The 18767-nt window shown below is 41.3% G+C and overlaps 1 protein-coding gene across 11 annotated transcripts in view; it reads left to right on the forward strand.

The window, feature by feature from the left end:
• rgs12b (regulator of G protein signaling 12b) overlaps positions 1–18767 on the forward strand; it is a 52380-nt gene that overhangs the window by 9813 nt on the left and 23800 nt on the right. For all 11 annotated transcript variants that reach the window (XM_067584106.1, XM_067584110.1, XM_067584112.1 and 8 more), the window contains exon 5: positions 854–973. In XM_067584106.1, the coding sequence (XP_067440207.1) occupies positions 854–973 (120 nt within the window). The remainder of the gene's footprint in view (positions 1–853; positions 974–18767) is intronic.

Raw genomic sequence — 18767 nt, forward strand, 5'->3', positions numbered from 1 at the left:
AACATCTACACAAGGAGGAGACATCTTTTGTCCAGCAGTTAAACTTTTGAAATTAAAAATATTTGCATATTTATAGATTCTGGATTTTTCAGTGAGGCAGAAGAGTAGTGTAAATGTCATTTAAATGAATGAGATAATGTACCTTTCTGGGGGAAAAACTTTACTAGACACAAATGATTATTCAAAGTAGAGTATTTTTATGTATCTAAAACATGTCTGGAGGGGATCTTTAAATGTTTTTAAGATCTGTGACCAGGACATCTACTGAAGGTGACATTTTACAGTTGATTTTACAGTTGAAAAATAAACAATAAACATATTTTGGTGTTTCTATGCTGGAATTTCTTGTTACTTATTAGCAAACATATACACCAATACTAATATATCTGCCATAAACTAATATTGAAGAGTATCAGTAAAGAGTGACAAAGTATGAGAAGAGAGGGGGAGGGGAGTGAAATGTGATAAAAGACTGGGATCTTATGAATCCATGAATCCAGACCACTAAGAAACTCCCTGCATCCATCAGTTTTCCTATAGTTGGAAAGTCAATTCAGTTGGAAAGAGCATTGTTTTATCATACTCATTCAGTTCTACACATTCACACCTGGGAGCTTCCTAATACAACCTAAAGTACCTTTCTTAGCGGAAGCTCAGTAGCAGGTGTTGAAGGGAAGACACACACCAGCCCTTGACACCCCACAAACCTTTCTCACCTGGTCTAGGGTGAGAACTGGCAACCTCAATGACACCAGCTTGCTTCTCTGACTTTTCAGCTACTGCCATCCCTACCTGTATGCACTGTATCACAAATGGCACACGAACTGAACATGTGTATCTTTTCTCCCCTCAGGGTGGTCGGTTCCGAGGTCTGACCATGGGCTTCCCTCCTCTCCCCCAGCGCTCCTCGGCCAGGCGCTCCTTTGGACGCTCCAAGCGTCTCAGCCTGGCCCGCTCCCTGGACGACCTGGAGGTAAGAGCAAATGCATGCAAACATACAGTACCAGCACACATATACTGTACATACATCCACCAATGAGTGTTGAGTGTTATTGCGATGCTCTGAACTGCCTCGTCTGACCGCTGTGTTGTTGTCACATTTGAGCCACACGTGCACCATCCATCTCTAATAATAGCAGCTCAAGCGCATCATACATCCTCACATGACACTTAAAGCCCTCTTCTCATATCACCATGGTAACATAGCAAATAGAACGAGCCAGTATGCACCTTTCAGCTGATATTTTAGGGTCATAGACTTAGATTAAGACATACAGCTTTGATAGCGGGGGACTGCTCTATATTAACTATGGTTACTATTTGATATGTGCAGCCACACATTTCGCTGTACAGGTTCAGCGTTTTCTGCCGACTGGGTGCAGTGTGGCTACACCAAGGCGAGAATCCTACTTTTGCTCTCCATTTAGCTGCAAGAAATGACCTGGTATCCAGTCATTTGAGAGACATGAGTTTTGCCTAACAATATGCCTATTTAGTCCTACTTTACAACATTTTATAAAGAGAAAGTCTACAGTGGGTACAGCGGCTGCTCTAGTACTCAGGCAGGAGAGATACAATAGACTGCTATCATGGCTACCACTGTAAGTGCCCTTGGGGCAAGGCCCAGGTTTGTACACAGTTATACTCAACTTAATTATGTTGAAATTTAAATATATAACAATCCATTTCCAGCATCTTTTTTTGTCAGCTGTTCCTTCAGTCTTAAAGTGAGTGAAAAGACAGCAGCTACAGGATAACACTGTACACTAAAGTTAAACTGAAGTAAAACATACTGTGTGTTATTCTCATCATGGCCTGCCTGTGTGTATGTATGTGTGTGTGAAAGTTTGGGAGACCATAGAAGAGTCCTGCTGTCTGTGAGCGCGATTCATAACAGCGGCGTTGGTTGTCTCTGTTATCCTAAGATAGAGATCAGAGGAAAGCTAAATGTTTCCGCCGTTTAGTGGCTACTTGGGCACCCTGGGAGCAGATAAGCAGATTCCACTATGTTGCTTCAGTAGTAATAGTTTTTCATATACATTTTTGGCATTTTTCCTTTATTGGACAGCCCAGTAGAGAGCGACAGGAAGTATGGGGAGAGAGGGAGAGAGACTGAATGTCAGGACATGCTGCAAAGCTCCTTAGCTGGATTCAGACTGGTTGACGCTGCTTTGTAAGTCAACATGCCCAAAAATATATTTAAATATAATTAAACACACAATATGTAATTTCTGTCATTAGGGGTCTCTCAATCAAAACAACAACAAAATATGGAGTTTGATGATCTTGTGAAGTAGTGTGGGATCATGGGAGTTGTTGTCTTCACTGTTAAACAACCAGCTTCTCCCGGTTAGGATTACTTCAGTGGTCATTGCTCAGGAGGTTTTTACCTGGAGCTGATTTATCCACAGAGGTCTCCTCCTCTCCAGAACAAACAGACCCAGGGATTAAAACCAGTAAAAACACTGAATAATGCAGTTTCACATTAAAAATCAGTGTTTCTCAGACGCTGCTCGGCGGACACAGGACATAAGGAGGGGCTGGAAGCCGAGCCGCTGTTAACATTTGCTTAGCTTGTTTCTCTGATAATTTAAGATCCAGACATTCAGCAGGTTTTTACCTGGAGCTGATTTATCCGCAGAGGTCTCCTCCTCTCCAAAACAAACAGACCCAGGGATTAAAACCAGTAATAACACTGAATAATGCAGTTTCACGTTAAAAATCAGTATTTCTCAGATGCTGCATGGCGGACACAGGACATAAGGAGGGGCTGGAAGCGAAGCCGCTGTTAACATTTGCTTAGCTTGTTTCTCTGATAATTTAAGATCCAGACATTCAGCAGGTTTTTACTGGGAGCAAATTATCCACAGAGGTCTCCTCCTCTCCAAAACAAACATACAAAGGGAATAAACAGGTAAAAAATACAGAATAAAGCAGTTTCACATAAAAAAAATCAGTGTTTCACTGACATATTAGTTACTTATGTTAGCCTTAAAGTGTGTAGCTATGTGTAGATTTTCTGAGAAAAAAAATCTTCTGAATAAATTAAATTCCTCAAAGAGAAAATCAAACGCTAGACGACTTAAAGCTCCAGATTGGCTGGCTTATAATAGAATTGGAAAGGGGTTATACTTTGCTGTACTAATCTCCATGTTGTGCCTTGAAGCTGCCTGACAGAACACATTACAAAGACCTTTTCACAGGTGCACACGATGGCTGAATTCCATTAAGCTGCTTCAGTTTCAGGGTCCTGGTATTGTGCATGATGACTCATTGTCACACTGTCATGGCTTACTGGGAATAGAGCACAGCCATCGTTAAAGAGGTACTGCACGCTTAAATGTGTTTGTTGAGCTGTAAACTAAATGATATGACTGCGCTGTGATGAAACACATCAATGCCGGTGTTAATATTGACATACATAGACGAGAGTCGGCTGGTTGGGGCTTATCTACGTCATGAAATTTATATAAGAAAATAATGTTAACACCCACCTACCACTCTTGTAGTTGAGCCGCTAGCTCAGCTACAACAAAGTTACCACACAGAAACATTTACAAAGGGCCATGAATTTGCTTCTGAATGTGACTCTCTATGTTTCCAGCGTGGACACACAGAGTCTGACAGCAGCTGCTCATGGCTGGTTAGCTCTGACTACCACCTCTACATCACTATTCATGCTACACTGAGCAGTGGTCAGTCGGTGTCCCCTTACCTCTCATGTCACACACTACGTAGCCAGGTGGCCACGCCCCCTACAGTCATCTGCTGTGCAGTCCTTTGCTGCATTTTTTAAATATGCTTGGAGGGAGGGAGCTAGCAGAATTTGGGTGTGCAGTTACTCTTCAATGTTAGTTACACCTGAGCCTTTCCTACAGGGACAAGTCAAAATATCTGCTGTGAAAAAGTCCTATACAACACAGCCTCCATTCCATCATATATATATTTTTAATCATGACAAAGATAATAACAGAAACCACACAGCAGGTGGTAATATTTGAAGCATCCGTGCATTTCAGTAGACATTTGGATTGTCCACCGTTGTGTGTGTTTCTCTGTCCCATTGCCAGACCATCCCATTGCAGGGTTTCTCTCTTCTTTTCTCCTCCTCACCCTCATTCCCCGACCTCCCTCCCCCTTTATTCTACCTTTTTCTTCCGGTCGTTAGGCCTTTTTCTCTTGCTGCACATGCTGTAATGTCCACAAACAGAGAGGGCTTTGTGTCGGGAGAAGGGGGAGGAGAGAGAGATTGATGTGTGTGTGTTTGTGTTGAGGGGGGTGGGTGGTGGGGTAATGGGGTTCGAACTTAGCCTGCACTTCTAATGAGCTCTGATGAGCACCAAGCTGACATTCTTCTCGTTAGTGAGGCCTCAACACAAAAGTACATAGAGTATGTAGACACACACACACACACACACACACACACACACACACACACACAAACATACGAAGAGACATGCATGCACATACACAAACACATTGCAACCTGAAGTCAGTAACACTCAAACACATAAATGCACATAAGCTTACTATGATTGCACTATAATTGCAGTTAGTTTACACACACACACACACACACAGTTCTCAGCCATCTTGTTCACTGTGCAATTTAAGCCTTTCTAGCAGCTTTCAGACTTCATGCTGTTGTTGTTTGAAGTGTGTGTGAGTGTGTATAAAATATGCACAGTAATGTATGCACAGTGCATGTTGCCAAAGCTTGAGGCTTGCTGCTTATCTTGTGATGGGTCTAATTGTAGAGCTCAACCCTAACACACTTAACCATTACACACATACACGAATATGCAAACAAACAGACATTGTCTTATGACAACAGTAAAGGGAAGGAAGTCAGGCTGTACACATCTGCCCCTTTCCAGCTGTGTGTCGATCTTAAGTTGGAGTATCTGCCATGTCATTAACATATACTGCACATAAATATGCTCTTATCGTTTTTTTCGAGTCAGCAAGATTAAAAAAACACCCTCCCATGCAGCTAACTGAATTAACCATTTGAAAGGACGCTGACACACACGCAAACAATCTCAAGTGGTCCTAGAAGGCTGAACTGTGTATGGCAAGGTGACTGTGGGTGCAATTGGTCCCAGCTGTATAAGCTATTTACTAGTAAGACTCACAAATGAAAGCAGGCACAAATAATCATTTAGAGGTCATATGCACAAATTTAAGTACCAAACAATGCAGACAATAGGCTGATTGCAGGGCTGATTGCTTCTGTTTCCTCCACAAGCTGCAACATAATGATAGGTGGAGGAAGATGAAATTTCCCTCTAGTGTAGCTCAAGCGTTGGTGGGAGAGGCAATTCTAGCAAGGGAAAAAAAAGATGTTATACCAGTGCACACAATGTTCTCTATATGTTTTGGAGAAGAGAGTGAAATGTGAAAAGTAATCAGCCGTGGGGCTATCTGGTGGCATGTTCCCTCAGGGGAAAGGTTTTGACAAAGTAGTTTTATTCTTTACAAGAAGCCTTCTGTGGAGGGATGCACATATTGTTTAATTTTAGCAGATCTAGTATTTTACAGGGCCTGAAATTCATTTTTCAAAATGGGGGGAATTCCCCCCTTAAATGCTTCATATAGGGGGGATTTATACACTTTGGGGGGGGATACTACTTGTGAACTTAACTACAGGTGTTACCTTGCCCTATTCTTACCTCAGATTGCATTTTGTCGCTCTCCTCTGATTCTCTGAACTATATACATTGCTGTAATTTGTTGTCTCTTTCTCCTTCTCCTCTCTTAGTGGTCATCTCTTTGAGATGCATCAGTGTCCTTAGTCTTTCTTTTGATGGCTCCCTCTTCTCTCTTGTCTCCATCCTTTATACTTTCCCTGTACACTTGTCTCCTCTGCTTCATCTCTTTCCACTTAATAACAACTCTGTTTAAAAAAGTTGCAAGTTTGTCTGCATATGCTTGCGAGAGATGCTGCAACAGCAGAGGGGGCTCATAGCCTTGTAGAGAGCGAGAGAGAGAGCGCGCCATGTGTGTTGTCCAGGGTAGAAGTCGGTCCGTCTGATGCAGCGCTTCCGGCCAGGCGTCCTGCATTCAGCACCAGTGCAAACGTTGGCTGAACATTATCAGACATTGCTGTAAATGTGTGCGGGAATTCCCTGCAGTATAAGTGCTAGACTTGCGGTAATCGATGAAACTATGCGCAAAACCCGCAATCCCGCACTGAAACTCAGGCCCTGATTTTATTTAGTCTACAGAGAAGTTAATGCTGAAAACTCTTATTTTAAAATAAAACTACGGTATTCTGGTCACTTGTAATCTTACTGGATCCATTTTGAAAGGTTGGTGGCAAAAAGGGTTAAAATTCAGATGATTTAAACTTTGACCACAGGAGCAAGTTAAAAAATCTTAGCAGTGTACAATACCCAAGGTGGTGCTGGCTTAAGGTTTGGCAGCACTAAAGCTAAAGCAGGTCCAAAGGGATTCTTCATGTCATTTGGTTTATACAACCTCAATGTAAGTTTTGTATAACATTCCCCAGATTACAGTAATTAGTGCAGTGCCCATTCAAAACGTCCCTGTTCTGAACAGGCCAAATGCTTATTATTTCTTGAGAACCGCATGTGTATGTGTCAAGTGATATAACACATAACATATCAATTAAAACAATAAGGATTTAATAAATTAAATGGTTTAAATTCAGACAGAAACTTCACCAGTGAGATGAAATTGAGGTTCAACCATAGAAGTAGTTTACGGCCTTCCATTGGTTGATTCTGCTGCCAATCAAACGTGTCTGCACTCCTATTGGCTAGTTATACTGCCTCCACCGCTGTTTTTTTTCTCCTGTGTGCAGGTGTTCTTCTCTCTCAGGCAGTTTAACTAAGCGAGGCATGTGCCTTTATCTCGCTCAGCAAGTGAGAGTCCAGAAGCCCCACCCAGATATGATGTGGCGGTATTTATATCAAACAGCCCTTGCTGCACTCAGACATGGAGCTGAGCAGCTCACTGTTCACTTGTTTATTCAAAGTGTATTAATATCAAACATGTCGTGTGTCCAAATTGCACCAAATTCGACATTGCATGTCCTTGGGTTCCCAGCAATGAACCCACCAAGTGTGAAGTAGATCAGATGAATGGCTCTCAAGATATTCGAAGGACAAACATACAGACAGACAGACTGTGAGAGAGGTTTAAATAGTGGTTATCATATGATTTATTTTACTGTATATATTATATATGTTACAAATGTTTTCAAACTAAGGAGTCAATGTTTGTTGTCAATTCAGTGTGAACTCTTGAACTTGTTCCTATCTGAGGGTTGTTTGTTGACCTCTGGGGTTAGCTAGAGATAAACAACCCTTTGCCTTAAGTCTATTGCCTAGATGAGCTAAATTTAAAAGATGTCCTTGCGTGAAGTCACTGACCATTAGGTCTCTGTAAGTCATAGTATGACCATACTTGTTTGTAAGAGGGTGTAACAGTTTGTGGAAGTGTCCATTTAAGGGCCTGACTGTTTTTAACTTTTTGAGAGGTATAAAACTGTCTGGTTTGTGTGGTCGCAATCTTTAGAGAAAGGGATGGCTTAACAACATGCTTTCTCTCCAAAAATACAATTGGAGACTCACTGTCACACTGTCTGTTGTACAATTGTATTTTTGTTTTGTTTTTTTGTATATGGACATTTGTATAATTGTTACTGATTGTGTGAAATATTGTACAGTGTTTACAACTGCTTCAACAAGTAACAAGGTTTAATGTTCTCTCTTGTGTCTTTGTGTGTTCTTGAGTGAGACATGCAAAAATTTCCATGACAAGACAGACATAGATTCATAGATGAACTGCAGTGCCCGTTCAAAACATGTCTGAGACATCCTGCAGTAAGTCTCGAATGTAAATGCCATGTTTCGTTCACAGTACAAAGTTCAATAGTAGAGCATAAGTCTCTTAAACTTTTTCAAGTCATTATCACTATGGATGTAATCCCACCTATGCCCATGTTGTGGGTTGCAATGGCAGAATGGCGGTGTCCGTATTTCCGCTTGTTGACTCCACTTGCCAAAGAAGCAAATCAATGTTATATATAAGGTTTTTTTTATATATTTCTCTAGAACAGCTCATTCAAACAACTTCACACTCGACACTGCACTTCCTTGAGTCCCCAGCAATCCACCTGCCAGGTATGAAATAGATCGGATGAACGATTCTCCAGATAGGTGAAGGACAAACATACAGACAGATAGAGCTTCCTTGCTTTATTGTTAGATGACCCTTAAAGTGGCTATGTATAATCAATATTTTTATTTTATAGTTTCTATTATAACCAGGAATTATCACTCAACTCTGCAGCTCCCTGTGAATTTATGAAGCTTTATAGCGAGCTTCACCTCATTGTTTTGCTGTCAAGTCTGCAACTTTACCGTTTTGGTTCACTCTCACCACTCTCATAGTGTTGTTTTCAGCAAAATAGCTCCAAAAGTTAGTGACCAGCTGGTGAGCATAATCGAGAATTTACAGTAGCAGTTAAAGAGCCAGATATTTCAGCAGTTGGTAGAGACCCAAACCAGAGCTAAAAGAAAGTGAATGTTGGACTTACATTCACCAGATGGACAGAAACACGACTTTGAATGATAATGTTGCTCTGTAACTGCTGGATGCGTAAATAAGCAACTGTTTAAACAATTGTTAGATAACAAGTTCGCCATACCAACTTAAAAGTTAATGATAATCGGTGTTGTGTTCAAAACTGTTTCTGCTGTCTCCAGGAGACCAAAAGATAATTATTGCAACTGTAATATTTTCATCATGTCATATCCCATTTTTGATACCATTTATGGCTGTCATTTTATCAGCAATAGACATTCAATATTTCTTTATTCATTAATGTCTTTCTATATGTATTCTTTTTGTGCACTTTCCCTTTGATGGCAGATGGGCATAACATTACAGACATGTTGGATTTTCAATATTTGCGTAGTTTTGAAATACCAAAGCCTGACAGTTTCTAACTTATCAATATCATCTACTACATAGACGTGTGCCTGTTTGTGAAGTGTATGTTTGTGTTGGTTCATGCTTTTTATATCTCTGTGCTTGTACTTGCATGACTTACCCAAAAGCTAATTGACTTAGAACCATAATGTTGTCATCTACCCTGCCAAGACAAATGCAGTCTGTCTCTCCATGGGGAATTGTGGGAACTCTCATCTAATCTCACACACAAACAGGCATCATGGCCTAAGCACAAGACATTTGCCTGACAGTTTCCACTGTGCTCTGAGGTCAACTCACCTTACGTTTAAGTTCAGGATCTGTCAAATTCCCAGCAAACTTACATGTGATCTAATATCTAATGCTCTAACGATTAGAATGTTTAAGAAAGGCAAAATATTGTTATGAGTATTTCTTTGTCAAACAGTGGTCTGATAAGAAAAACATCTTAAACCTTAAATGGTGTTTTTAAGTCTTTCATAATACAATACTCACATGCCCATACAGTATGGAAGTGATGGGAGGCAAACCCACAATCCTTGTTCTGTGCAAAAATGCATTCTAAAGTTCATCTAAAGCTAATATTAGGTTTTGGCAGTTTCATCTGGTTGAGTCAGGAGGGTATCTTCCAAACTTAAGGCCATTTCAGTGCAAAATTCCCCACACTGTGTTGCCTTGCTAAGCCGCAGGGAGCCACTGTGATAAAAAGAGTGAATTTTTGTGCTAAAAAGACTGTCACTGGGAAGCTATCCACTTGCTTTGATTAACTGTGACTGCTGTGGGCTCATATTGACTTTGGTACAACTTTGGCATGCATTTTTTTGTTTTACTATTTTTTTTTTTTTAAAGAGAACCAGGACTGTGGATTTTGTCTTACATTGTAATAGCATTAGGAGGGGATCTCCTAACGGCCAGTATGGACAGAGTTAATGATTACAGCAACAAAAACTGTTTTAATGTACCAAATATTGAGTGTTGTTTCAAGACAGACTTATTTTAATTGTAAACCTATTCTTTAAGGTTCAATTATGGCTCAGTTGCTCAGAAAACTCCTGTGTGGAAGGCTGTGATATGCAGTTGAAAGCTCTGGAAAATGATAGAAAGTTGAGATTTTTACTTCAAAATAAGTATATACTGATTAAACATCCAAGTTATTATTGATAATTATTAATAAGTCAAGGATGAGGCTTGCAATATTTGATGACCAAACAAACAAACAGTCTTTTTTTCAGACTTTAGAAAGCTCTCTCTGTAGTCACAGAAGACATACAGTGATATACAGTTTTACATGCTGAGTAGTACTAACCCTGATGAGTAAACTGATCTTCATGTGAAATCTGTTGAGTTCCCCTTTAAAACAAAATATTCAGCCAAACTTTTACATCATGTCTGTCTATGTTTTTCACACACAGCCAAACCCAATGTTGAAAACCAATGTAAATACAGTGCTGGGATAGACTCCAGCCCCATAGTGACTGTGAATTGGAATAAGCGATATGGACACATGAAGTAACTCCTCCTAATTATGTGAACACAGGGCCTGAATATCTTTGTGACATTACTTTAAAACCCTTTCCGAAGCTGTGATGTTGTTGTGCCTTGTAGTGAAAACATTTGTGTTCCTGTTGTGTGATCGACTTCCTGTATGTTCCTGTCTGTAAAATACATGAATTTATCAGTGCTCAATATGAGTGAAGTGGTGCTTCACCCGCTTTCCTCACCCCTGGGCCATGTAGAGGATGGGCAGGAGAAGGGTTTGTGTGGGAGGGAGGGGGTGTTAGGGTGAGTACCGCCACTGTCTGTCAAGGCATGTTGAGGAATGCAGATATTTCCTAGCTCTGCTGTACGCAGCCATATCATAGATTCAGATATCAGTCCATGCTGTCAACTCACTGTTTCTCTCACTCTCCTTCTACTTGTGTGCATGTTTGTATCTCTCTTCCTGTATTCTGTCGCCTCTCAGTCCTCCAGGATAGATCATTGCTAAACCCTCAGTACATCCACTTCTCCCTGTTTTGCCTCTTTCTCCCCCTTGTTCTCCACCCATCATGAATGTCAGTTTACTCTCCGTGCTCCAGAGACATGCGTGGGGCATACTAAGCAGATGACAGAAGAGCACTGAGGGTAACACATTCACCCAGCACTGATCTTATGTGTGGGTGTGTGTGTGTGTGTTCCTTAATGGCAGGGGTCTCCCTCTGCAGCCCTGCCTCCGCATTCGTCTAGAACGTGTGTATGTGCGGGTCTCTCAGACCACAGCAGTGTGGGTGGAATAGAAATTATACAAGGGTGGGTGGAAAAGCAGAGAAAGAGGAGGGGGAGAGCAGAGAGGCAGGGCAAGGGAGACGATAGAGAGAGAGAGGAGGGGAGATGAGAGAGAGAGAGAGAGAGAGAGGAAAGGGGAATCAAGCGACAACGACATTCTGTAGCGGTTTGGACATTTGAAAGCCATCACTTCATCTCTCTGCTTGCACACACACACACACACACACATTGAACAGCTGATGACAATGTGTGCTGAGGGGAGCTCTCACACGCAGTGCTGAGGATTACTTGTCTCTTCCTTCATGGAGCAGCAAACTTTGAGCGTGGATTCTGAAACGGCCGCTGAACCAGTGAGTAACGAGTTGCGTGTGCACGTGTGTATGTGCGTGTGTGCGCGGGTATTTATGTGCGTGTGCTCTTCCTATATTTGATGCAGTCGCATGTCACTGATGACTCCCTTGCTTCTGTCACATATTGCATGCAGATTGTGTTACACAATCGTGACTTTTTGTTGACCAATGTTACTGAAACAGATGCTGTAGGTTCTATCAGAACTATAACTGTGTTTGCCAATGTGAATGTAAAGCCTCATCAAACTCTTTTATTTGAACCGTGAAGCAACAGAACAAATGAGGGCTACTGCTTAATGTCACAGCTCTCTGCTTTTGTTGTTGTTGTGGACCTGTCAGCTCACGCTCCAATACATATTTCTTTAAATTTAAATGTGTTGAATGAACTTAAACTTTACTTATGAGGCCTAGCTCTGGAATGACAGATCATGTGACCTGTGCGAAGCCAATCACAAGGCTGTTTCTGGCTCTTCTGAGTTAAAGGGAAGCCTGTTGATTCTTTGATTCAGTCCATTAGATCAAAAACTGCAGGGCATCGAGAGAGGAAAGAGACAGTGTTGTATTTATTTTCCATGGATCTTACTGGGAATTGTTGTGAGGAAAATATTTTGATATGTTATTGTGGTCTGCTATTCAAATATAATCGTGCCAATTAGTTACAGTATGTCTAGTTGCAAAAAATAGGACGAATATTTTATACTAAATGTACATTGTGTTAATATATGTCATAGTATGTGGAGTGAGATTATAGTCAACAAGGTTGTTTCATGTAGTCAGTTGGGTCAGTTGTGTGTGTGTGTGTGTATGTGTGTGTGTGTGTGTGTGGGCAATCTTGAGTGAGGGGGTTTTGACACTCTGGTGGAAAGCAGCACAGGACATTATTTCACTAAACACAGCAGTGAGAAAAGAACGGCCTGAAAGCCCTCTGACCCAGCACACACACACACACACACACACACACACACACACACACACATACACACACACACACACACATACACATAGGCATAAAAACACTCATTCATATCCCCCCCAAAAAGTGAATAAGCACACAATCCGATGCTCAAAGATAACAACCTGCACGCACATCTTCTATGTGAGGGTGTGTGTATGTGTGTGTGTGTGTGTGTGTGTTCCTCGTGATATCCCCTGGGAGCAGAGTGTGTTGGGGTAGGAAAATCAGATGATGAGACAGGATCAACGCTGCTCCTGTACATGAAACACCTCAGGAGGCCAGGAGTCACATCAGATGTAGCTCCAGTCTCAGATAAACACAAGTGTTCCTTTTTATCTTCATCAAGTGCCAGATGGGTGCAGTTTACCACATCAGCACAATCAAACGGTGTCATGTGATAAGTCAGTTGCTGGGCTGTGAATTAAATGCACTCAAAAAATACAGAGGGTAGACAAAATTATACAAAAAAAAAAAAAACGTACCAGTTTGAGGCTTTAGTTTGAAGTGCTGTTAAGCAAATATCCTGTCAAGTGTCTTTCAGTCAGTTTGTTGAAGGTCTGCTTATGACCCCTGTTCCTCTTTACTAGTGTAGTTTTCCTGTGCTTGGCATGAGTCATCATGATTTTTTAAACATTTATCCCCTTGCCATAAGACAGAATTTTGCAACATTTGTGACTGTTGTCACCAGCTTGTTAGCTACTTACTACTGTAAATCACAATTTCAAAAAGGAGCAACACGTGAGTCACATCAAGTTGAATAACAAGTAGTGGTACGTGTCTCTACATGTAATAGAGATATGACAGTCACCAGTTTGATGAGTGGGATTTCAAGGACATATTACACAATTCACAAGTAGGCCAGTTCTGCTATTTTGGCCAACATACGTATGTTCACTTTCCTAAATATCATCATGTGTGTGTTGTTGCCAGTGACGTCTGCCTTCAGCTGGTGGTCTGTCTAGTCCCATTGATAAGGCTGATTAACTCATTGTCATTGATTTACTGTCACATTTAAATAATCATTGGTACAGCTAATGGCACATTTCTTTCAGCATCAAAAGAAAAATGATCTGAAGAAACAAAAAAGCTTTTTTCCTGCTCTGATGTACTTGATGCCTCACCTCAATAGCAACAGCAGAGGGCACTGTTGAGTTTTGTTGGACGTGGGTGTTAGCGTGCAAGTCAGAGAAACGAAGGGATAATAAACTCTTTTCTGCAGCAAAAATATTGTCAGTGGTTCGTTTTCTTTGGCAGAGATGATTTGAAAGTGAGTAAATACAGATACAATATCGTTAGTTTGACCATTAAGGAAAACCATCTGTTGATTCCTAGTGTGCTGCTGTATGCTAACTCTTTCATATTCTCAGTTAAGACACTGGTTCCTGTTCACTCTATTTTATTACAGGTGTACGTTCTCAGGCACCATGCCTAATTTTAGGCATAGAGCAGTTTTAAATTCATATAATACTTAATTCAATACATTGTACATTGTATTTCCTCCCTAGACAACTTTTCAGGCTCACAAATCTTTTCTTAATTTAATCCCTGTTATTATCACAAAGTTAACTTTTTGAATATTTCTCATTATGATGTTAATTTGGAAAAGTTAAAAACTAATTAAAAATCCCATTATATACAGGGGTTAGGCAAAATAACAAATATAGATTTGGGCAATATGACAATATACAATGAGATGATATGATTCTGTCAGCCATCAGAGGTTTTGATATTCTGTTAATAGTAAGGAGCTAGCCTTTTCTCTAGTCATATTCATCTATTCAATGAACATGACTACTTTATGTCAGTGTTAGAGTTGGAAATGAACCTGAATTTATCAGATAATTAATTCACAGCCTGATATAACCCACTTAGTTTATATGCCAACAGATCTAAGTATGCTTGTGTGTTTAGTAAATGCTTTGTACATGTACATGGTTAGCCAAACATGTGTATTTTAACCATAAAAGTATGTGTGGTTAAAATAAAACATTGTTTCAGAAATGCTAATTCACTCTAGAAGCACAAAATTTATTCAGTGCTAACTTTCAGCGTGTGTGTGTGTGTGCGTGCATGCATTGAGTGCACACAAGAATGTCTCTCTGCGTGTGTAGTCCTGTTGTGTTACTGTCATCAGATATTTGCAGAAGAGAATATTTCCCTCTTATGTTGAACTGCCCTAGAAAAGACCATAATCTAACACACACGCACCCAGATACACACACACGCACAGTTGCACATTCTCACAAACAAAACAAAGCTGCTTGGCTAGACCACAGGAATCAGACTAAAGAGAGGAGTGAGACATGAGAAATCCCTCCTGTCTTCTCTTTTTTCTTCTCTTCTCTTTTGTTTTCTTCTCTCTTCCTTTTCTCACCAGGATGTGGATTTAGCCAATTTAAACTTTGTCATATCCCACTTATCCCATGCGGCGCCTGGCACCTCTCTCTTCCCCTCCTTTGACAGATTTGGGCCGAGCTTGAGCACAGGTTACTCTTAGACCACTTATAGTTCTTCCTGGCCTGTTGAAGATGCATGAATAAACTAGCCAGCTGTTTTGAAATAAAATTTGAACAGTGCAGCTTTACTGGTATTTGAGGTGCATTAGCTGAACCAGGCAAACTTGGAAGTTTTCAGGTTCTACTGGGCGGCCTCTTTAGCGCTAGCAGCACTGGTAATTAGTGTTCTGGCAGCGCTGTCAGCCTCAGTGTGTGTGTATGTGTGGTAGTGGTAGTGGTAGTGGGGGGGCTGAGTGCCGGAGCCATCCCTGATGTTGCTATGATACGGGGACGTGGAAGGCTAACATTAACTTTAACAACAATATGGCGCAGCGTTTTGAGCTCCATGGCCTGAAATGGCACTTGTAGTGCTGAAAAGAGGGCAGTGAATGTCACCTGTTTTGGGCTAATAATCTTTAAAGTGACACTTTCACATTGAAAATAATAGGAAGAAATTTCTAGAATTTCTAGTTAACACAGGTCCTGACAAAGCTCTTAATGTCTTATGGTTTTTCTCAGGGTTTTAGAGGATGTAGCTCAGCTCTTTGATGTTTTATTTTTGGGGGGAGTGGGGGTTGGCACATCCTACGAGGTGAGACTTTCTAAATAAATGCGCACAAAATGCAAATACAAAAGAGAGTTTTATATGCTGTAATATATTTGGATTCCCCACAGCTCTACAGTCTGGTACAAGGCCTGCTCATAGAGAGAAGATAAGTGGAGACACTCATTAACAGTTAATTAAATACAGTAATTGTAATTGAACATGAAGACAAGACAAATACACACACAGTGCAGCTTAGTGAAGCTACACACACACTCATCTACTGCATGTCTTTTCCAACCAGTGTATGGTTTATTCCAGTGAGTCATCACCGTCGAAGACAGTGGGATCAAAAAGACAGATTGTGGAAGTATTTTAGAAGGTGTGAGAGAAACTCTTACTCTTTTTTTGCCAAAACAGGAAATTAGGGGGAGCTAGGTGTAGGCTCAAGGCCATATGCACAAATTCAATCGCAGCCTTTGTTTGTGTGTGTGAGAGAAAGAGTGAGTGTGTGCTGAAGTAGGCTGCTCTGTCCTGTGAAGTGCCTTTGTTAGCTTCAGTTGACCTTTTAGCAAACCTTTAGAATTTTCATTAATCTTTTTAAAGGAGTTTTTTGTCTCTCTTTTTATCCCCTCTCTACTTCTCATCTGTCCTTTTTTAACACATGAAGCAATAAACACAAAAATAATTTCTTAAATCGCCAGAAAAGATCTGACACAGCTGAATTTGATCAGACCTAAACCTTCATGTACTGCGATTTGAACAGGGAAGTGTAGGACGAGGGTGGAGAGGTAAAGGCTGTGCTTCAACATGATTGGCAGACTGACCTTTGTTCCCTCCCCTTCTCTGTAACTGCTGCCTGATGGGGGCGTGTCACTATGGAAACGAAGCGGTGTGTCTGTGTGTGTGTGTGTGCGAGAGAATGGAACTTCCTAGTCAGTCTGTCAGTTCAGGTTGTGGAGGAGTGTGTGTGCGTGTGTGTGTGTGTGAGAGAGAGAGAGGAGAGGGCTATATAATGTAGTGAGAGAGAAACTGTGTGTGTTTCCTTCTCGCAGCTTTAGCAGATAGTTACAGCCAATTCAACGTGTGTGTGACAGATGTGCCGAGGCATGGCTCCCTCCGAGTCAGCTGTCTGCAGTTTCCTGTCCTAGAAAACTTCCAAAGAAGCTCAGTTAGCGTCAGAGTTCGCGCGAGTGTATGTGTGTGTGTGAACATGACTGTTTTTGTGTGCTAGATATGTAGATTAAGCAGTCATTAGGTTTTCTCCTCTGTGAGAGGAGAGCAGGATGAGCCTGAGGAAGAGGCTCTCCTTCAAGCGGGTCTGGAACTTCAATACAGTGAGTAGTACACACACACACACACACACACAGACACACAACACACTTACTGTGCTTTACAAGTGGTCTGTAGAAAAGTACTGAACTTCTAAGTACATTTTAGTAAAAGTGTACAGAAAGAGTTACTCATCTACTCATTTATTCATGTCCATGGAGGCAAACATAAGAAGACAAAGTAGTTTCAAATAACAAACCTAAGTCTGACTGGTTAGGTTGTTAAAGTGCCACATGTAGAAAAAGCCACAACAAAAAATCAGCTGCACTTTTCCTGATGACAAGGCGTCAGTGTCGTACTCCAGTTTCAGCTCGCCTTGTCATGAATATCAGAGAGGGATGAGTGAAGGTGTCTGCAGTGTGTACCAGTGTTGTTCCGCTCGCTACACGTGCGAAATGCAGGGACAAACAGGAAAACGAGGGGACTATTACATACAGCAGAGAACACAAGGAGAAAGAGGAATCCATTACCTTCAGAGCATACAGTATGAAAGGGGAAAACACAAGGATGGGAGGCACAGATAGAAAATGGAAATGAATGAGAGAGAGAGAGAGAGAGAGAGGACAAGGAGCTCTTGGGGGGAAAGAACAGAGCAGAAGTTAAAAATGAACAATCCATTCTGTGGACGGTGGTGTCAGACAGGGGAAGTGTGCGTAAAGGTGAAGTGAGATAGAAGAAAAGAAAGACTCACAAGAGTTTGAGAAAGCTCCAGGCTGTTTCTCTTCCTCTCAAAGCCAGATGTGTTTTGGGCCAGAGCGGGAGATGGAGACAGAGGTTGGGACAGGGCCAGAAACTGAGACAAATGGAGGCGAAGACAGAAAGAGCCTCTTTTTTTTTTTCTTGCCTCTGTGTGTGTGACCCAAAGTTCGTCCTGTGCATGTTTAAAGAAACTGAGCAAAAACAGCTATAAAACAATAGAAAGGTAAGCTGACTCTGCTCTCTCAGTACTAGTGAATTTCACTTCATTTGGTGTGTGGACTGGCAGCTGTGAGAGCGTGTGTCTGCGGGTGTTCAGACAGAGGTATTTGATCAGATTGTATTGTATTCACGTCTGTTCCCTCTTCTGCCTGTGTGACGGTGGTGCGCTTAAGGCAAGGAGCCAAGTAAAACAGACATTTATCACCCGCTCAGCCTCTGAGTCACATCTCCTGTGCGGCTCTATTGTAGGGAAGCAAACATTATCTGCATTCCTCTCTTTCATGGAGAGTAGATATTGATTCCTGAGTGCATCGCAGGGATTTAGGCTTTCCCAGAATTCCAGAGACAGTCGCAGAGCATTTCACATCAGAATAAAAAATTAAGTTTTGAAATGTTTGTTGAGATTTTGAACCCATGGGGCCATTGACACGGAGTTTCCTGATTGTTCTATTTGTTTATCTGTTGCTTTAGTCAGTTATGTATTTTCAAAATCTTTCTGAAAATCATTTTTTTCAGGAAGTGCTTAGATTTGTTATTTGTGCATCTACATCTCTGTGTTGCAAGGAATGCAACCCCCCCCCCCTCCGTGTTCACACCTGCGGAGCCTCATTTGACTGACTTTTGGATCATTACAAGCTAATCAGCTTGTTTGCCTCATCTTGCCTCACAGAGTTAAGCTACGCTAAAGCTAAGTGGTTTCATGGTTGCCAATCCTGGCAGAGTGAGTCCGGTCTTCTCAATGGCAGCTACTATTCACCTCATATTCAAAAGTAAACACACAGGCACGCACACATTGAGACTGTTGGCGCAACAGCTTCCTCCTCAGCTGGAAGTGTGTGTGTGTGTGTGTGTTTAAGCGTGTGCAGTTTGGAAACCTGCATTGTGAATTCCAAGTCACCTTTTAAGGACAGCGTGTGTATGTCAGTTGTTCAGTTATAGGTGTGGTC

The sequence above is a fragment of the Thunnus thynnus genome, chromosome 3 (assembly GCF_963924715.1).
Source record: "Thunnus thynnus chromosome 3, fThuThy2.1, whole genome shotgun sequence".
Lineage (NCBI taxonomy): Eukaryota > Metazoa > Chordata > Actinopteri > Scombriformes > Scombridae > Thunnus > Thunnus thynnus.